The 22,271-nt window shown below is 44.1% G+C and overlaps 1 protein-coding gene across 1 annotated transcript; it reads left to right on the top strand.

Moving 5' to 3' along the window:
* Positions 1–4,091: 4,091 nt before the first annotated feature.
* Positions 4,092–21,802, top strand: LOC142256310 (chemerin-like receptor 1). Its single transcript, XM_075327926.1, has 3 exons — positions 4,092–4,132; positions 9,556–9,627; positions 19,869–21,802. The coding sequence occupies exons 2-3, from the start codon at positions 9,569–9,571 to the stop codon at positions 20,842–20,844; spliced, it is 1,035 nt and encodes a 344-aa protein (XP_075184041.1). The 5' UTR covers positions 4,092–4,132; positions 9,556–9,568; the 3' UTR covers positions 20,845–21,802.
* Positions 21,803–22,271: the final 469 nt, after the last annotated feature.

Here is a 22,271-nt window from a genome sequence, read left to right as displayed (position 1 = left end):
TTTCTTTCTTACTTTATCTTTCTTTTTTTTCTTACTTTATCTTTCTTTCTTTTTTTTCTTATTTTCTCTTTCTTACTTTATTTTTCTTTCTTTCTTTTTTTCTCTTTCTTTCTGTCTTTCTTTCTCTTTCTTTCTTGTTCTTTCTTTTTCTTTCTTTCTTTCTTGTTCTTTCTTTCTTTCTCTCTTGTTCTTTCTTTCTTGTTCATTCTTTCTTTGTCCCTTTCAAACATGAAGGGCCCATTTTTCTTTTTCTCACATTCTTTCTTAAATAGTAGGATTCTTTTTTTCAGTTGCCATAAGATAAAATGGAGCATGAAATTTCCCAGTTTTTGGTCACGTTCAAGCGTTTCTTTTTTACAATCTACATATAGACCCCAATACCCAATATTCCTGATCTAAATATACATCCTCATATGTGTCTATAAGGCTGTTAGTCAGTCCAGGCATTGGCGGTCTGTAGACAGATTGTAAAAAATGCCTGTATAAAATGTGTCTATTCTCCAGTAAAATGAAGAATGTCCTTTCCTATTCTTTCCTGAATAATATGAGGGATGCTCATTCTTTGTTGCCTTTAGATAAAATGAAAATCCTCGCACATCATCAATTTCCCTAAAATACAATAGAGAATGATCACCCTCGGGTCCCTTTAAATAGAATGGAGTATTTTGTCCATGTTCCACCAGGAAGTTGGACGATGCTTTTCTTCACTTCCCTTGGTTTCTCACTCTATCTCTGTTTTCCTCTCTCTCCATATTTTGCTCTTTTCTCTTTCTTTCTTTTCTCCATCCCTCTCACTTTTTTCCCTTTCTATCTCTTTCTCATCAGTATATCTCTCTATGCCCCCTTCTCTTCCGCCACCGTTTTCTGATCCATGTTCTACCTGACTTAATTAGGTCTTCTACATCCTGATTCCCTGGGGAACGTAGTTATATATATGTAAATATTTATGAAAGGAAATTGTTGAGCATTTATCTTAGGGTCCCGTTACACGTAGCGACGTTCCAGCGATCTCGAGAATGATATGACCTGGTCAGGATTGCTTTTACGTCGCTACATGATCGCTAGTGAGCTGGCAAACAGGCAGATCTAATTAACGACGAAGCAACGAAACGAGCTACGGCGATCCGTATAACGACCTCGGCGGTTGTTGGGATCCTGTCACACAGCAGCTATTCTGATGACTCAGACCTCAATAGAGGCGTAGAGTTTCCACCCAAGCGAGTCGCCAACAAGGTCGCTCGTCATTGTTATGCGATCAAACACAGTGATGCATACTGCCCAGCGGGACACCAACGATCAAAAAATGAACCTGGACGTTCAGGTACGATCGGCGATATCTCAGCGGGGGGGGGGCGGGGGCAGTCTCTGCTATGTGTCACACGTAGCAAGATCGTTGTTGTGTCAAAAAACCTGTGACATTTCAGCGATCTTGCTAACAACATCGCTATGTGTAACGGGGCCTTTAGACATGGTATACTTACTTCCTTAAAGTTCAGCCTATTCTCAGTTTTCTTCATCTTTTACTTTGATTCCTAGATCACACTTTGTATTATATTTCTTTGCGTTCAGTGCAATCCCATAGCACATCAATATATCATTCCATTCTCAGCTAAAGTCAGTATCATCGCTATCATCTAGGGGGAAATATGATTATCCTCCCTTCCATTTTTCCCCCAAAAAGCAAATATATTTATAGGTGTACTATAATGTGGCTGAAATGTCATTATCTAAATTACAATTTTATGATAGTAGCTGTACAATCATTATCATTATCTGTGATAGAACATTTTTTACTTCCCACACTTTTTTTTTGTTTTACTCCTGGTCTTTTCTATTAATTACTGTATTTTTCGCTTTATAAGACGCACTCTTGTTCCCCCAAATTTTGGGGGAAAGTAGGGGGTGCGTCTTATAAGCCGGATATACGGGTGAGGTATATATATGTATATGTATATATATATACTGCAGGGTCCAGGGGAGGTGGGGCAGCTCTGGAGCGCTGCTGGGGGCAGGTGGCAGGTAAACGCTGCGGATGGCAGTGTTAGATCTCCTGCTCCCGCTCATATAATATGCACAGCCGCTGTCCATCACCATGGTGCTGAAACCGCACCGCAGTGACGGGCTGGGGGAGCGGTGCATATTATATGAGCCTGCGCCCCCTTGTGATGGCACATGCCCCCCCCGTGTTAGATATGGTCCCCATGCTGCTGCTTATCCTAAAATAAAAAAGCTTTACTTATCCCCTTCAGTGTTTCTCCCCGGTGTCCCTGCTTCCACTGTGATCAGGCACGCAGCGATGATCTCACTCGGCTGTGCCGATCACATGACCGCACCGAGAACCAGGAAGTGGAGGAAGAGAAGCACGGAGGGAGACAGGAGGGAGATCAGCGCTGGAGGAGGTAAGGAAAGAGTGTTTTATTTTACTATGGGCAGCAGCATGGGGGCGATATCTAACACAGGGGAACATGTGCAATCGATAGGGGGACATAGGCAGGCCAGGGGAATGTGTACAATCCATAGGGGGTCATAGGCAGCACAGGGAAATGTGTGAAATCCATAGGGGGCCATAGGCAGCACAGGGGAACGTGTGAAATCCATAGGGGGCCATAGGCAGCACAGGGGAATGTGTGCAATCCATAGGGGGCCATAGGCAGCACAGGGGAATGTGTGCAATCCATAGGGGGCCATAGGCAGCACAGGGGAATGTGTGCAATCCATAGGGGGCCATAGGCAGCACAGGGGAATGTGTGCCAACACAAGGAGGCTATATTCAATATAAGGGGGCCATATCCAGATTAAGGGGGCTAATTTTAGGATGGGGGGCTATGAGGGACATATACCCTATATGATTTGTTAGACGGACACTGGCAATATAAGATGGACCCCATTTAACATTAAAAAAAAAAATCTCTTTTCCTTCACCAAATTGGGGGGTGCGTCTTATAATCAGGTGCATCTTATAAAGCGAAAAATACGGTACATTTTCATTTATCATCAAAAAGGTATGGTCCCAGGTACCTTCTGTCTCACTGCAAAGATGTAATTATGTTAATTATTAATGGCTTCTTACTACTACAACTTGCACTACCAAATTCAATCAATGTTCAATTAGCAATCAATTGTTTAAATTGTCCATTGAAAACTGTAGAGCAATTTAAAGATCTGCCCAACTTTATATAATCTATGTCTGCATCTCATCTTTGCTGATAAAGATAAATTAGACCTAACAACAGGCAGCAGAAAGGTTACATGCACGTAACGTTCGATCCTCATAAGATCTCCTTCTCTATTTCCCTCTCATCTTCTCTTCCCACCATTACACCCAAGATTTCTCTCGTGCCTCCCCCATACTCTGGAATGCTCTGCCACGGCATATCAGACTCTCTCCTACCGTGAAAAGCTTCAAGAGGAACCTCTTCAGACAAGCCTACAATCTGCTGTAACCCTCAGTCCTCCATAGTGCCGCACAACCAGCTCTACCCTCACCTACTGTATCCTCACGCATCCCTCGTAGACTCTGAGCCCTCGCGGGCAGGGACCTCTGTCCTCCTGTACCAGTCTGTGCCTTGTATTGTTTATGATTCTTGTACTTGTCCCTATTTTGTATACCCCTTTCACATGTAAAGCACCATGGAATAATTGGCACAATAATAATAATAATAATAATAATAATAATAATAATAATGATAATAAAAAAAAAAAGTTAAAGGATCTCCTATGAAGAACTTTTTGAACTTTTTGGTGGTACAACTTCATTTTTAATAAATTTAGTGATTTACATCTTTACCTTTTTAGTACACAGTCTTAGACATAGAGCTAAATTGAAATAATTTAGGCCGATCAGTATTCTCCTTTGATTTTTTGAAGGTCATGTCTATTTTTTGCATTGAACATTCATACATGTCTATGGCTATATGTTGACATTTCTTATACTTTAATGGATTAGACAGTGACTTAATCAATGAATCATGGTCCACGTAATAAACTGTCACGAGGTGTATACTCATGAAAACAATATTGCAGAACACGTATGTAGCAATAATTTCCTGCTCTTCTGCAGAAAACCAGCAAAGAGGAAGAAAAATAGTTACTGTAAAATCTTCTTTTTAGAGTAAGCAGAAGAGATTACAAGGTAAGAAATTTATTAATTTTATATTTGGAAAAAAAAAAATATATATATATATGTATATATATATATTTTATTTATGTATATATATATATATATATATATTTTATTTATTTATTTTCCAAATAAAATATATAAAGCTGAATGTGTGTATGTGTGTGTGTATGTGTGTGTGTATGTCCGGGATTGGCATCCGCACCGTCGCAGCTACAGCCACAAAATTTTGCACGCTCACACGTCTGGACCCCGAGAGTGTCATAGGCTATGTTGAGAGGAGAAATTTTAACCCCGTGCATTCCAATTTTTACCAATCAATTTTGCTCCTATCTACATAATAAGGAAAAAGTGAAACGAAAAGTGCTTGTGCACCGTCGCATTTACAATCACAAAATTTTGCACAGACACCTCATGTGACCCAGGGAATGTCATAGACTATGATTTGACAGGAAAAATGAACCCCGTGCTTTACAGTTACTCTCCAAAAAACATGCCTTCATTAAAGTAAATGGAGCCTGGAACTACAGGTTATTAGTAGGAGCTGTGATTGGTTGCTATAGGAACAAAAGACATTCATAGTATAAGAAGCTTATATGTGAGGTAATAAGATGTCAGTGGGGAGACGGATAGAGAGAGACAGACAGAGACAGACAGGAAAAGAGACAGACAGGGAAAGAGACAGAGAGATAGAGATAGACAGGGAAAGAGACAGACAGAGACAGACGGTGAAAGAGACAGACAGAGACAGACGGTGAAAGAGACAGACGGTGAAAGAGACAGACCTGGAAAGAGACAGACCTGGAAAGAGACTAACCTGGAAAGAGACTGACCTGGAAAGAGACTGATGGGGAAAGAAACAGAGAGCTAGAGACAGACAAAAAAGAGACAGCGAGAGACAGGCAGACGGGGAAAGAGACAGACGGGGAAAGAGACAGACGGGGAAAGAGACAGACGGGTAAAGAGACAGACCTGAAAAGAGGCAGACGGAGCACATTACTTGGCCAATTTAGTTAAATCTGTGTGGACTATCTGTGGTGTTAAAATTTATGTTGTGAAATGCTTTTATTAGCTTAGTTTTTACCTTTTAATATTTCTATCTATTTGTTTTGTGGTTTTTGTGTGCAGAATACATTTTTGTTAATGCATTCTATTTTAATAAAAACAGTTATTAACCCGGGCGATGCCGGGTATTACAGCTAGTATATATATATATATATATATATATATATATATATGTATATATATACAGTTAGGTCCAGAAATCTTTGGACAGTGACACAATTTTCGCGAGTTGGGCTCTGCATGCCACCACATTGGATTTGAAATGAAACCTCTACAACAGAATTCAAGTGCAGATTGTAACGTTTAATTTGAAGGTTTGAACAAAAATATCTGATAGAAATTGTAGGAATTGTACACATTTCTTTACAAACACTCCACATTTTAGGAGGTCAAAAGTAATTGGACAAATAAACCAAACCCAAACAAAATATTTTTATTTTCAATATTTTGTTGCGAATCCTTTGGAGGCAATCACTGCCTTAAGTCTGGAACCCATGGACATCACCAAACGCTGGGTTTCCTCCTTCTTAATGCTTTGCCAGGCCTTTATAGCCACAGCCTTCAGGTCTTGCTTGTTTGTGGGTCTTTCCGTCTTGAGTCTGGATTTGAGCAAGTGAAATGCATGCTCAATTGGGTTAAGATCTGGTGATTGACTTGGCCATTGCAGAATGTTCCACTTTTTTGCACTCATGAACTCCTGGGTAGCTTTGGCTGTATGCTTGGGGTCATTGTCCATCTGTACTATGAAGCGCCGTCCGATCAACTTTGCGGCATTTGGCTGAATCTGGGCTGAAAGTATATCCCAGTACACTTCAGAATTCATCCGGCTACTCTTGTCTGCTGTTATGTCATCAATAAACACAAGTGACCCAGTGCCATTGAAAGCCATGCATGCCCATGCCATCACGTTGCCTCCATGTTTTACAGAGGATGTGGTGTGCCTTGGATCATGTGCCGTTCCCTTTCTTCTCCAAACTTTTTTCTTCCCATCATTCTGGTACAGGTTGATCTTTGTCTCATCTGTCCATAGAATACTTTTCCAGAACTGAGCTGGCTTCATGAGGTGTTTTTCAGCAAATTTAACTCTGGCCTGTCTATTTTTGGAATTGATGAATGGTTTGCATCTAGATGTGAACCCTTTGTATTTACTTTCATGGAGTCTTCTCTTTACTGTTGACTTAGAGACAGATACACCTACTTCACTGAGAGTGTTCTGGACTTCAGTTGATGTTGTGAACGGGTTCTTCTTCACCAATGAAAGTATGCGGCGATCATCCACCACTGTTGTCATCCGTGGACGCCCAGGCCTTTTTGAGTTCCCAAGCTCACCAGTCAATTCTTTTTTTCTCAGAATGTACCCGACTGTTGATTTTGCTACTCCAAGCATGTCTGCTATCTCTCTGATGGATTTTTTCTTTTATTTCAGCCTCAGGATGTTCTGCTTCACCTCAATTGAGAGTTCCTTAGACCGCATGTTGTCTGGTCACAGCAACAGCTTCCAAATGCAAAACCACACACCTGTAATCAACCCCAGACCTTTTAACTACTTCATTGATTACAGGTTAACGAGGGAGACGCCTTCAGAGTTAATTGCAGCCCTTAGAGTCACTTGTCCAATTACTTTTGGTCCCTTGAAAAAGAGGAGGCTATGCATTACAGAGCTATGATTCCTAAACCCTTTCTCCGATTTGGATGTGAAAACTCTCATATTGCAGCTGGGAGTGTGCACTTTCAGCCCATATTATATATATAATTGTATTTCTGAACATGTTTTTGTAAACAGCTAAAATAACAAAACTTGTGTCACTGTCCAAATATTTCTGGACCTAACTGTATATATAAAAATAGATATATATACTGTATATAAGGTTGATGCAAATAATTTTATGCCCAAAAAAGACAAAAGATTTTGAGGGGCGACACCATTCTTAGCTAGCCAGACACATTATCTGGTTAGCCTCTAAATCCACATTCTCGGGTCCTCTACTAGAGACCTGGGAGTTTGAGGGTTCTGCGCAGGATCTTAGTTGTTCCCAGCATTGCGCCTTTGTGGACAGAGAGTTCAGATGTTGCTCCTGGAATCTGTTGCGGCCATTTCTCCAATTTTTCCTTAAGGGTCACTGCCCCAAGTGCTCCTATCACCACTGGGATCACTATTGTCTTCACCTTCCACATCTTCTCCAATTGTTCTTTGAGGCCCTAATTGGAGAGGATGTGGAAGAATTGTATATATAATGTACAATCAAAAAATTAAATTTTGGTACAGTATTAGCCAGAAAGAAATCAATTAATCTATCTATCCCTCTATCTATCCCTCTATCTATCTATCTATCTATCCCTCTATCTATCTATCTATCTATCTATCTATCTATCTATCTATCTATCTATCCCTCTATCTATCTATCCCTCTATCTATCTATCCCTCTATCTATCTATCCCTCTATCTATCTATCCCTCTATCTATCCCTCTATCTATCCATCTATCTATCCCTCTATCTATCCCTCTATCTATCCATCTATCTATCTATCTATCTATCTATCTATCTATCCCTCTATCTATCTATCCCTCTATCTATCTATCTATCCCTCTATCTATCTATCTATCTATCTATCTATCTATCTATCTATCTATCTATCTATCCCTCTATCTATCTATCTATCTATCTATCTATCTATCTATCTGTCTATCCCTCTATCTATCTATCCCTCTATCTATCTATCTATCTATCTATCTATCTATCTATCTATCTATCTAACTATCTATCCATCTATTTCTATTGAATTTTTATATTGTTATCTCTTTATGCACCGTGCCTGTTTTAACAGATTTCCTTTTTTTTTCTAGTTTTTAATCAACTTTATTGAACTTCAAAAAAACCTGTTATAGGCACGTGCCATTTTTTGGTTCCTATTTGGATTCTGGCGCCTTTTTAAAACTCAAATTTAAAAGCTATAAATAAATGTCATAACTGTCATGTAATTTATATCTATTTAAAGTCCTGATGACGACGTCAGAGATTTCGAAACAGCTAGACTCAATAAGCAGCCACTTTTAAACTGTGTGGTTTAATCCTCTGATGGCAACACAGATCAATACAGGCATTTATCTTTTGACGCATATTGTATATATAGCATTCTTTGGGCAGGTGTAACCCAATCATCTCAGGGTCCTGCTCTGCCCCCATATATTGCCTGCTGATAAATCACTAGAGCTAGGACCATCTTTATTAGGTACATCTTCTCGAGGTGGGATGACTTTTACATTTCTTTATCTAAATAGTCTCCTCTAAGTCCCCAATATTATTTATATATAGTTACTAGCTGTAGTATCCAGGAGTTGCCCGGGATCATAACTGTCTATCTGTCTCTCCCAGTCTCTGTCTGTTTGCCTCTGTCTGTCTCTGTGTCTGTCTCTGTCTCTTTGTGTGTTTGTCTCTCTGTCTGTCTCTTTACCTGTCTGTCTCTGTCTGTCTGTCTCTTCCCCATCTGTCTTGTTCCAGGTCTGTCTCATTCCAGGTCTGACGCATTCCAGGTCTGCCTCGTTCCAGGTTTGTCTCGTTCCAGGTCTGTCTCGTTCCCCATCTGTCTATTTCCCCATCTGTCTCTTTCCCTGTCTCTTTCCTTGTCTCTGTCTCTTTTACTGTCTTTTTCATTGTCTCTGTCTCTTTTCCTGTTTTTGTCTCTTTCCCTGTCTGTCTCTTTCCCTGTCTCTGTCTCTTTCCCTGTCTGTCTTTTTTCCCTGTCTGTGTCTGTCTACCTCTGTCTCTTTGACTATTTGTCTTTCTGTCTCTTTCTCTTTCTCTGTCTTTCTCTTGCCCTGTCTCTTTCCCTGTCTGACTGCCTCTGTCTTTCTTTTTGACTGTCTCTGTCTCTCTGTCTCTTTCCCTGTCTGTCTCTGTCTGTCTGTCTCTGTCTGTGTCTCTTTCCCTGTCTGCCTCTTACTCTGTCTGTTTTTATGTCTGTCTGTCTCTTTCTGACTCTCTATCCGTCTTCCCACCGACATCTTATTACTTCACACATAAGCTTCTTATACTAACAATTTATTTTGTTCCAATAACAACCAATCACAGCTCCTGTTAATAACCTATAGCTCACAGCTCCATTGACTTTAATCAAGGCAGTTTTTTTTGGAGAGTAACTGTAAAGCACGGGGTTAAATTTTCCCATTAAAATATAGTCTATGATGTTCCCTGAGTTACATGGGGCGTCTGTGCCAAATTTTGTGATTTTAAATGCGATGGGGCGGGCATACATACATACATACACACACACATACATACATACACTCAGCTTTATATATTAGATTATTTATTTATTGACTTAACGCAGAGTATTTCCTCATTGGTTTTATCCTAGTTTTTTTCTTTTAGGTAAAAAGTCAAAATGAATGTTACTTATTTACAACGAAACTCATCTGTTAGCGCTCCAGACTACAACCAACAGTAAGTAACTATTCCACATTCTATGTTACATCTACTGTACATATGAGTCTTCACACCAGATTCTGGTAAATTTGATGGGAAAAACTTTACCAATGCAACTTTTTCTGTCAAAGAATTGCAAACTCAGTATAGCTGGATAAGCTTCAATATACAGTAAGTCAATGGAATTTGATGATCAACCGCATAAATAAGCCTGGTGACCTGATTTTTTCCTGTAATGTGTCAGTCTAGACAGTGGCTATTGTAGTGCCCCTGAAGCTAGTAGGGAGCTACAAGGTACTGCATCCTGTCAATGATGCAGGACCTACCCCCAGGTCCCCAGAAGACCAGTACCGGTAACAGCAAAACACAAATTAATCCCATTTTTCCCCTATTCCCAATGACTAGTGACAGACTAGGGTTGGACCCGTGGATGGCCACCCAGGGGTGGAGCTGATCCAGTCCACTAGACGACAACCATGTGGCAGGGGTGGACAGTCAGTCAGTGACAGTGAGAGAGAGTGGAAGCGGGAGGAGTTTAACATCAGACTGAGAGGAGTGTAATGGTTACCTGAGGGCCCATGCGTGTGGTTGCCGGTGGAGTATGGTGGAGTACTCCTAGAAACATAGCACTAACGGGGTACAGAATCCTAGGTCAGGCAAACACTCCAGGCAGACCTGATAAAATCTGCACAGTGAGGGGATCATCAAGGACCTTACTGACCTTGAAGTGCGGAACACAGTAGCAACGGGAGAACCAGTGAACAGGATGAACTGTGACTGAGAAACTACCATGAGGGGACCCCCAGATGCCCCAAGCCACGGGAACCCACCAGTCAGAAACAGGTGAAGGGGAAAGAAGTCACCAAGTCACCATACCGGCACTGGGACTACAGGGACCAGCGGTCAAGACCAGCCTTCCTCGGGTTACCAGATACTGTGAGTAAAGGAACCAGTTACACTGCAATCCCTTGTGTGGCCTACCTTCTTTCCTCGGCCAACAAAATCATCTATCCCCAGGGGCCTGGCCCTACTTGCGGAGGGCCCAACATCCAGGCTGTCACCAACTTCAGCCCCAGTAGTGAGAACTGTGCAGTGGCGGCTCCACTACATAGCAGCAAACCCGCAAGTGGCGTCACAACAAAAACTTTTATTTCAAATCCCCTGTAAATCCCCCTTTTAAAAGCACCCCAGGGTCATGGAACCAGGCAATGGCCATCAAGTGACATCTACCCAGCAGTACTGTAATGCCTGATAGGAGCCACAGACTCAGACTGGCTGTAAGGGGAATCTAGTGAAAAGCCGCTCACAAAGCAGGACCCCAAGAACTCTGCAACCCTTTAACCCCTGTACAGGGATTTGGAATTACACAGAGCCTCAGAGATCGCTACCTGTGGTAGACTGTAGTCCGTGGTCGTCAGGCAGGGTCAAAATCCAGGAGATGCAAAACAGGAACAGAATCGGCAGGCAAGGGCATAGTAAGGAGACAAAGCAGGGGTCAAATCCGGAACTGGCCGCAAGGTACAAAAATGACAGGCAGGAGGGTAGTCAAACACAAGCAAAGGTCAGCGCACACAGGAATCACAATACAAACAGCACATGAGCCAGGAGCACAGAACTATCACTGGCAGTGATCATGTGACAGGAGAGGGAATAAGAAGGGTGTGGTGTCTTCCCATAGGCTGCAGGTGAATGTTGGCTACTTCAGCCGGGAGACACACGCCACCTACAGTCAGCCAGTGGTACTGCAGGTTCCAGGGAAACCCAGCCTAGTGGATGAGCAGAGCCTGTGCTCCGCAGAGCCACGGGCACTGACTCCTCTCCCATCACCACCACTATCCATGGTGGGAACATGGCGTCGTCTGGCGATCAGAGCAGAAGTCGCAGGAGCGGACTCCGATGGGGATGACAAGTACATCACCCGGGACCGAGTACCCCATAGCCCTGGGGCGACACACTATCACAGAGGATGTACAACTGGTTGCTCACATAAATTGCCTAGAATTCATCCAAGTTGGCTATCAAAACTTAAACAAACAGAGTTCCCAGTTTTCTTACACCATTTACAAGCAAACATATATCCCATTGAAAATGTCCACTTTCCACCCCTCTCTAATGAACAAGTTATGAGTATTTACCTTGTTATGTCTTCTCTCAAACAACTACCCATAACATAGTTTTTCAAAACATTACATATACAGTAGGAAAATATTAGACAAAATATGACATCCTGAAATATAATATTTACATAGTTACATAGTTACATAGTTACTGTAATACTTATTATATGTTCTGAGGATTTCGATAGCGTAGGGCAATGATCAGCAGAGACGAGTTTTTGATACAAGATGTTTTATAATCTGTAACCACGGTAGATAACAACGGAACAAACACAGCAATACAAATACACACAATACCTTCCCGAAACGGAGCGGAGGGAATTCCCGGGGCCACGCACCGGACTCCCCCAGGGAGACCACCAGAGCGAACCCCTATACAGGGACTGTCCGGCAATCACCCCGGAAGGCCTAAATGCGCAGCAGCCGGGACACAAGGGGCAAGCGGTAAAAGTCCAGGAGTGTCCGTACGGGATGATTGTCCAGAGTGGTTACGAACCAGAGAGAACCGGGCAGAGTGCTGACCTAAGATGGCAGACGGAATCCGGGCACAGCTTGAGAAACCGGGTAAGGTCCAGAGTCGGTCGGTCGGTAGTCTTTAGGAGGATCCAAAAGCAATCAGGATTAGCAGCAGCAAAGCAGGAGAACACAGCAAGCAGTATACTCAGGCACTGGACTGGGCTGAGAGGCGGCCTTTTAAGCAGCTGGACAGGAAGTAGGGCAACAGAACCTTAAAACTCCATGTTAACTGAGGGCAAGCTCATTCAAAAGAGAACTGGAAAACCTGGAAACCTGACATTACTCCCCCCCCCAGAGACGGCCTCAGGACGGATCAGGGCCCGGCTTGTCCGGGAACCGTCGATGAAACTATCTTCCGGGGTGCCCGAATGTTACCCACCGGTTCCCAGGAATCGTCCTCGGGGGCGTACCCCTGCCAACGTACCAGATATTGAAGCCGACGACGATGGAGCCGGGAGTCAATAATGTCCTCAACCACGAACTGCTCCTCGCCGTCGACCATCACAGGCGGAGGAGGAGGCACAACACGACCACGAAACGTATTAGGGGAGACAGGTTTGAGGAGAGACACATGAAAGACCGGGTGTACCTTTAGATGGTGCGGCAACCGTAGCCGACAGGCCACAGGGCTCACGATCCCGGTGATCTTAAATGGACCGATTAATTTTTGTCCCAGCTTCTGCGAAGGAACACCCAATCTCAGGTTTTTGGTGGACAACCATACAGAGTCCCCTACCTTGTACATGGGTGCCGGTTTCCGGTGAGTGTCGGCCGACCTCTTGTAACGCTCCTGGGCCGTAGCCACAGTGTCCTTCAGAACCTCCAGATTTTGTCGTAGCTCTGTCAATCTGTCCTCCACCGCTGGCACCGAAACCGCAACCGGTGACCTAGGCAAAACATTCGGATGGTAACCTAAGTTAGCGAAAAAGGGCGTTACCTTAGTGGAGCTGCTCTGAGTGTTGTTATATGAGAACTCCGCCAACGGAAGCATCTTCAACCAATCGTCTTGGAGATGGCTGACATAACATCGAAGGTATTGTTCCAGGGTTTGATTCGTCCGTTCGGTTTGCCCATTTGTCTGAGGATGGTATGCAGAAGACAAACAGACATCAATCTGGAGTGCCGTACAAAACCCCTTCCAGAATCTAGACGTGAACTGCACGCCCCGGTCAGAGATGATCTCGTCTGGTACCCCATGCAATCGGAATACATTCTGGATAACCAAATCCACTGTCTCTGCGGCTGAGGGAAGACCGGTACACGGAATGAAGTGAGCAGCTTTAGTCAATCGATCTACCACCACTAAAATGGTATTGTGTCCGCATGAGACCGGCAACTCCACAATAAAATCCATGGAGATAGACCCCCAAGGGCGAGATGGCACGGGTAACTGTTGGAGTAGTCCCGTAGGAGCCACACGAGGGACCTTGCACCGAGCACAAACCACACATGAGTGGACATAGTCCTTCACATCCTTTAAGCAAGTAGGCCACCAGAAAAAACGGCTCAGAAATTCTTGCGTCTTCTGTACCCCCCTATGACCAGCCAACACGGAGTCATGGACCAACTTGAGAACCCGAAGTCTTACGGCCTCCGGGACATAAATGCGTCGCTCTCTCAACCACACACCATTCCGAAGAACAAGAGTTACATCATTCGGGGGGGCAGCAAGAAATACGTCACCATCATAGGCCAGCTTGATGTCCTTCCACAAGTCCTGGTCCTGGATTACTCCAACGAAATTGGCATCCGATAACACGGTCTGAGACGGGGTTCCAGGCACGGAGTCCACGGCGTGGATTCGGGACAAGGCATCGGCTTTCCCATTACGTGAACCTGGACGGTATGTAACGACAAAATTGAATTGGTTAAGAAATAGGCTCCAACGGGCTTGCCGTGGAGACAGGCACCTGGCAGACTTCAGAAATTCCAGATTACGATGATCCGTGAGTACTATCACTTGCTGCGCGGCTCCCTGTAAGTGGTGTCTCCATTCCTTGAAAGCGGAAATAATCGCCAATAATTCCTTGTCCGCAATGTCGTAGTTCCTTTCTGCAGGGGACAACCGGCGGGAAAAGAAGGCACACGGATGCAAGAGACTCTTGTCCCCGGTCCTTTGAGAAAGAATGGCCCCTAATGCATAGTCGGAAGCGTCGACCTCCACGATAAAGGGAAGTGCGGGATTCGGATGGACTAATATTGGCGCTGAGGTAAAACATACCTTGAGACGATGGAATGCTTCCTGGGCCTGGGCGGACCACACAAACTTCTGTCCTTTCTTGGTTAACAGAGTGATGGGACGGACAATCTCTGAAAAGTTACGGATAAAGCGTCGGTAAAAGTTGGCAAAACCGACAAAGCGTTGTACCTCCTTGATGTTTCCCGGTTCCGGCCAGTCCAGAATGGCTTGTATCTTGCTAGATTCCATGTTTAGTCCCTGAGGAGAGATGACATAACCTAAGAATTGTATTTGTGAGCAGTGGAACTCGCATTTCTCCAGCTTAATGTACAGGTGGTTTTCCCTCAGACGGGTAAGTACGGTCTTGACGTGCTCCTGGTGTTCCTGTAGAGAATCAGAAAAGATTAGGATATCGTCCAGATAGATCACCATGAATTGGTCCATGATATCCCTAAAAATATCGTTAACTAGATGTTGAAATGCCGCGGGAGCGTTACAAAGTCCAAAAGGCATCACTAGGTACTCAAAATGTCCGTACCGACATCGGAACGCGGTCTTCCACTCGTCTCCGGGACGTATACGAAGCAGATTATATGCCCCACGGAGGTCCAATTTGGTGAATATTTTTGCCTGTTGGACCCTCTCCAATAGCTCAGGAATCAACGGTAACGGATACCGGTTCCGGATGGTTATTTTATTCAGTTCCCGGTAGTCAATACAGGGTCTCAGAGTCCCCTCTTTCTTTTTCACGAAAAAGATGGGTGCCCCTGCGGGGGAGGTAGACGGACGAATAAATCCCTTGGCTAGGCTTTCATCAATATACTCTTTTAGTGCTGCTAGCTCAGGTGCCGCCAACGGGTAGACATGACCAAACGGAATCTCCGCCCCTGGGAGTAAGTCTATGGGGCAATCATATGGTCTATGCGGGGGAAGTCGGTCGGCTTTTCTTTTGTCGCATATATCAGCGAAGTCACGGTAAACCGGGGGTAAAACAGGTACCTGTACAGTGCTCTCCGTATTTGGTGGTACTGGAACCGGAACAGCTGGACTAATGGTCGGAATATTCTGCGGTGGGAAGGATATTTCCTTAGTTTCCCAATCGATGACCGGATTTGTAGACCGTAGCCACGGAATACCTAAAATAATCGGAAAATGAGGAGATGAAATTAGCATGAAAACAAGGGTCTCCTGCTGACCTGGCTTCATGACGCATTCTAGCGGTACGGTTTCCCGATCGACTGGTCCAGAGATTAACGGAGATCCGTCTACCGTCTCCATGGTAACCGGTGAGGATCTTTGCTGAGTCCGGATACCGTGTTTCCTGGCAAAAGAAGAGTCCATGAAATTTCCCCCTGCCCCAGAGTCTATCATTGCAGAGGTAGGTATTAGCTGTCCCTCCCACCGGATCTGAATGGGGAGCGAGCAATGGGTATATTTCCCTTCCGAGTCCTTCGGTGAGGTTGACATTACAGTCAAGGGAAATACCGCATCCAAGTGTCCACTTGCCTCAGAGATATCGGACTCTGCGTCCGTGTTGTCACACTCTGCCATGGCTGCCAATACCTTATTTGGGCGATTCGGACGTTTCGGGCAGTCGATCAAGAAATGGTCCGATTGACCGCAATAGAAACACAAACGCTCACGGAGCCGGTGTTCGCGACGTTCATTGGTCTCTCGCTTTTGCAGAGAGTCTACTTGCATAGGAACGTCCTCGGCCTCCCGTGGCGTCCTGAGAGCGGGTTCTCTGGAAGGAAATGTAAAGTTGTTTACACGGTTTACAGCCGCCCATTTTTCCTGTCTACGTTCCGTCAAGCGGGTATCAATACGCACACAGTGCTGGAGAAACAGTTCAAAATCCCCTGGAGATTCGGAACGAGCTAACTCGTCCTTGATGGTACCGGACAACCCCTTTCTGAAAACAGACAATAATGCATTGTTTCCCCAGTCGGTGTCTACCACTAACCTCTTAAATTCAGTGGCGTATTCAACGACAGAACGCTTTCCCTGACGTAAGGAAAGGAGAGCCGATTCAGCGGTAGCACGGCGATTCGGATCATCAAACATTTGCGCCATTGCGGTCAGAAAATCATCTAGGTGATTTAAACGGATGTCTCGGTTCTCTATCATAGGATTAGCCCAAGCCAGTGCTCGTGAGGTTAATAACATAATTATACATAACACTTTGGACCGGTCAGAACGGTAATAATCAGCATGTACATCAAAAAACAGTATACATTGGTTCACAAATCCACGAAACTGACCACGGTCACCATTGAAACGGAATGGGGGTAACCTAGGCATACCGGCAGCTGATACGGACGTAGTGGGGCCGGCTTCCTGAGCCTCCACTCTGACTTGCAAATCCTGTATAGCCGGACCCAGTACCTGGTGATCATGACCCAGCTGTGCCTCCACATCTCTAAGTTTAGTCTGCACCACCTCCATCTCCTGCTGCAAGGAGTTAATCATAGAAAAGAGCTGATCTACTCCTCGTGTCTCAGTCATTGCCCCAGCGAAATCCTCTTTTTTAGGCCTGAGTATAATGTAATACTTATTATATGTTCTGAGGATTTCGATAGCGTAGGGCAATGATCAGCAGAGACGAGTTTTTGATACAAGATGTTTTATAATCTGTAACCACGGTAGATAACAACGGAACAAACACAGCAATACAAATACACACAATACCTTCCCGAAACGGAGCGGAGGGAATTCCCGGGGCCACGCACCGGACTCCCCCAGGGAGACCACCAGAGCGAACCCCTATACAGGGACTGTCCGGCAATCACCCCGGAAGGCCTAAATGCGCAGCAGCCGAGACACAAGGGGCAAGCGGTAAAAGTCCAGGAGTGTCCGTACGGGATGATTGTCCAGAGTGGTTACGAACCAGAGAGAACCGGGCAGAGTGCTGACCTAAGATGGCAGACGGAATCCGGGCACAGCTTGAGAAACCGGGTAAGGTCCAGAGTCGGTCGGTCGGTAGTCTTTAGGAGGATCCAAAAGCAATCAGGATTAGCAGCAGCAAAGCAGGAGCACACAGCAAGCAGTATACTCAGGCACTGGACTGGGCTGAGAGGCGGCCTTTTAAGCAGCTGGACAGGAAGTAGGGCAACAGAACCTTAAAACTCCATGTTAACTGAGGGCAAGCTCATTCAAAAGAGAACTGGAAAACCTGGAAACCTGACAGTTACATAGTTACTTAGGTTGAAAAAAGACCTAGGTCCATCTAGTTCAACCTTCCTCCACCAGTTCTACATTTAGTCACTAAGTCATTTATAACCAACAATGTTTTGTGTACTGAGGAAATCATCCAGCCCTGGTATAAAAGCTGTTATAGTATCTGCCATTACTCCCTCTTGTGGTCGGCATTCCACAGTCTGACCACTCTAACTGTAAAGAACCCTTTCCTATTTAGGTGTCGGAATCGGTTTTCTTCCACTCGCAGTGAGTGCCCCCTGGTCCTTAGTATTGTTTTTGGAAGAAATAAGTCATGTGCCAGTCCTTTATATTGACCACACATGTATTTATACATATAAATGAGATCTCCTCTGAGACGTCTTTTTTCTAAGCTAAACATATCTAACTTTTTCAACCTGCCATCATATGGGAGGCCTTCCATTCCTTGTAATAGTCTAGTTGCCCGCCTTTGAACTGACTCTAACTTCTGAATGTCCTTTTTAAAATGTGGAGCCCAAAACTGGATCCCGTATTCCAGATGTGGCCTTACAAGTGATTTATAGAGGGGTAACAATACGTTGGGATCACGGGATCTAATCTCTCTTTTTATACAAAAAATATTTAGAAAAACTAAAGCACTATTAACCCTTCTCTATCAGGTCCTAGTGGCTGGATCCCATTGATCAATAAGTTATTGCTTATTTTGTAAATGGGTGAAAACTTGTTTTCTCTGGACAACCCCTTTAAGAGATAGATGTCGTTTATGGTAGAAAAGAGGTAATGTCAAAATACCTGGTGGTATTGGATAACAAATGGGTTAATGCCAAAATTCCTACAGGTTTACAACAAATGGGTAATTCAGTGTCCCTGGTGATCAAGTGAATGGAAGAAATGAATTATAAAGTTTTGTGGCATTATAGGCGTTAATTCATCTTCCCAGAACCCAGTGGTTGCTCATCTCTCCAGGCTTTTGTGCTATCCTTGGTGTAGCTGGAAGCTGAGCACTGATCATTCTGTCATCTGTGCTCTGAAAGCACTGACCATAATGATGAGCAGTGAGAGGGGACAGAGATGTGTCAGGCTGCCACTAGGGGGAGCTGGAGTCCTGCAGGGAAATACACTACACGGAGATGATTAAGCGAGGAGGGGAACTCCCAGTGTGCTGAGCATCAGCCAGAAAGCAGAAGTGGGGTATGGTCGGGCAGGCCGGGTCATACACAGTATGGGGAGAAGGAAGACCAGAGGAGCGAGCAGAGACAGGGTCGAGGTCAGGCCGAAGTCAGTACCAGAGGAAGCAACCGAGTGGGGAGGTAGGAGAGGAGGGAATAACCGGGGCTATTGTGGGAAGGAAGGAGGTGAGACAGAGGAATGGCAGAACGACTAGGGGACGGCACACAGACAGAGATCAAGGGCACAGAGAGGGAACAGATCAGGATCACACTTACAGGGACCAGCACTCAAAGGAAAAGCAGCACTAAGCTTATAGCCAGCACTGGTTCACCGGAGATGACTGAATTTAAAGCATCCAAGCTCCGGAGGTGAGGCTCGGAAGAAGGCTCCACCCCCTAGCCATGTGGACAGGGAGGCGAACCATGACAAAATGACTGTACACCTGTACACCCAGATTTCTCTAAGACTGGGCAGAGCAAATCATTAATTTTTAAGACTTGATCTCAAAGGCGACAGCTCAAGAAGTGTACATGGAAGCACACATTACCTAAGTTGGTACAGTTTACAAGTTGAATAGACATTATATTCCTGGTTGGGTAGGAAGGAAATATGGCTTCATTATCTAGAAAGACAATATCACCACTGTTGAGTGAGTAGTTATCTATTCGTACTCGCTATGCTTTTAGCAAGTACTATCCGCTACTCGAATATTCGTTACGAGTAGCGGTCACAATGTAAATCAATGAGAATTACTCGCTGAGTAGAGAGTAACCCGAAAGCGGTACTATTTGCTACTCGCACGAATAGTACAGCTTTCGGGTTACTTGCTACTTAGCGAGTATTTCCCATTGACTTCCATTACTCGTAATGAATATGCAAGTAGCGAACAGTACTCGCTAACAGCATGGCGAGTATGAAGAGCTAACTACTCGCTCAACACTAATATCACCTTACATTGGGGTCAATTTATTAAGGCTTGCATAGGCACACTTACTGAAGTACAGTGACCTGGAATATAGACGCTTGTGATGCCAGAAAATATGTGTAGGCAGATATAAACTCTTCATGAGACTAACATCTACCCTATCATGTTTTCTAAGGTCATGTTTTGAATCCGGGGCAAGAAGCAGAGGATTCGGCAGCAGCTTTGAAATAGACATTTTAGAGAAAGTGTCAATTACTTTATACAGTATCACTTGCATTCTCGGGATTATCGGTAATGGATTAGTCATCTGGATTGCCGGATTCAGGATGAAGAACACAATCAGTGCCGTGTGGTTCCTCAACTTGGCCATTGCGGACTTCCTGTGCTGCGCGTCTATTCCTCTGCGAGCTGCAGATCGGTTTTATCCTTGTGTTGAGATTTTTTGCATCATGAACATTTTTCTGTTCAATATAAACATGACCACCAGTGTTCTCCTCCTGACGGCCATGAGTATTGACCGCTGGGTGTCCGTCATGTGGCCATTCTGGGCCAGAGTTCATAGAACCTCTAATGTGGTGAGAATCTCTGCAGCAATCATCTGGGGGTTGAGTTTCCTGTTGACTGGTTTGGTGTTTTTCTTATACAAGTACTATTTTACAGACGTCATTGAATGGTGTGTGATTTATAGCTTTAAATGTCACCCAACCTGTGAGATAAAACAGGCCGTACGAGTGCTCAGATTAGTTATAATGTGTGTGATCCCTTTTCTCATCATCGTCATCACTTATGTCACCATTTTCTACAAACTTAGAAAAACGAAGAGATCCCAGAGATCTCAGAGATCCTCCAGGATCATCACCGCTGTTATATTGTGTTTCTTCATCTGCTGGTTTCCATATTACATCTTCCCACTAACAACAGCATATGATGGACATAGCCTTACATTCTTTGCATTTAGTGTTCCCATTACCATCCTGGCTTGTCTTAACAGCTGCATGAATCCAATCATTTATGTATTTATGGCACAGGATTTCCAACAAGGTTTCCTCAGATCCATCCCCTCTAGACTAGAAAGAGCCTTAGGTGGTCATCCTAGTGATGAATGCAATGAACAAGAAGATACAGGAAATATTCCAAGTGCAGATGTTTAAAATACCATATTTCTCGGATTATAAGACACACTTTCCTACCAAAATTTTGGGAGGAAAGTGAGTGGTGCATCTTATAATCTGTATGTAGCTTCCCAGGGTGGTGGTGGAGAGGGGTAAAAGAAGGCAGGGGCAATGCTGTGGCGGTTGTGCAGGGTCTGCACCAGTGGCGGCTGTACAGGGTCTGCTCCGGTGGCAGCTGTGCCTAGTGGGTGGTGATGGTGGCTGGGGCTGCGTGCGGTGAAGGTTTCAAACAATGGTGCTCAGAGTCGGCACGTGCACAGATAGAGCTCTCGGCTCAAGATCTCGTCTGTGCATGCGCCACCTCTGGCCCCTTGATCTCCCAGCAGTAGACTTAAGGAGAATAGCGCCCGGAGGTGGCTCGTGTTCAGATGTGTTTTAAACTTGTGATTGAGCTGATAGCTCAATCTGCTCACACGCCTACTCCAGTCACCATTTCTTTGAAGCCCACACTGCTGACATTTAGGGTGGCGGCCTCTGCCTCACCACCTGCAGCGCAGCAGAGCCCACCTCACAGCAAAGCCCACAGCAAAGCACAGCAGAGCCCACAGTGCAGCAGAGCCTCTAAGCGCCACAATCTACAGCCAGCATCTGGGACACCCACTGCACCAATGACAGCATCGCCCTACTCCAGCACCCCCCCTTCCTCCTCAGACCCTGCTCCAACACCGCTGTCTCCCTCCCAGTAAGATACCACCGGATTATAAGCCGGACCCCATATTTGTTTTTTTCCTTTTTTTCTTCTAAATTTGGGGTGAGTCTTATAATCTGGTGCGTCTTATAAACCAAAAAATATGGTATATTGTTCATTGATTTGGAAACCTCTTAATTTCTTAATATGCCATTATTCTACATTTACCTAATGTGAAAAGTGCATCTATCTATCTATCTATCTATCTATCTATCCCTCTATCTATCTATCTATCTATCTATCTATCTATCTATCTATCTATCTATCTATCATCTATAATCTATCCATCCATCTATCTATGTAATATCTACCTTTGCTTCATTTTACAATGTTATGGTTATAAACAATTTCCTTAAATATGTTTGTACAATTTAATGTTTAAGGAATATAAGTAAAAAATATAAATCACAATTATTTTGAAATTAATAATTACAAATGGACTACCGTGCATCTAAAGGGGAGAAGAATACAAAATAGGTCAGTAAATGGTTAACGAGAACTGATAGAAATGGCTGCCGCTGGGCTTAGTAGATGTAATCAACACATCAAAGCTATACCAAAAATAAAAAGATAGGAATATAATACAAAATATGATGTAAATATAAAGGGTAAAATAATTACATTAAAATGACATGGTGGTCATTGCACTAATATATACATTGCTAAAAAAAAATAAAGGGAATGCTAAAACACCACACCGTAAATATCATGAATAAAC

The sequence above is a fragment of the Anomaloglossus baeobatrachus genome, chromosome 11, assembly GCF_048569485.1.
Source record: "Anomaloglossus baeobatrachus isolate aAnoBae1 chromosome 11, aAnoBae1.hap1, whole genome shotgun sequence".
Lineage (NCBI taxonomy): Eukaryota > Metazoa > Chordata > Amphibia > Anura > Aromobatidae > Anomaloglossus > Anomaloglossus baeobatrachus.
Note: the sequence above shows the minus strand (reverse complement) of the source record. Positions and strands in the feature narration are given on the sequence as shown.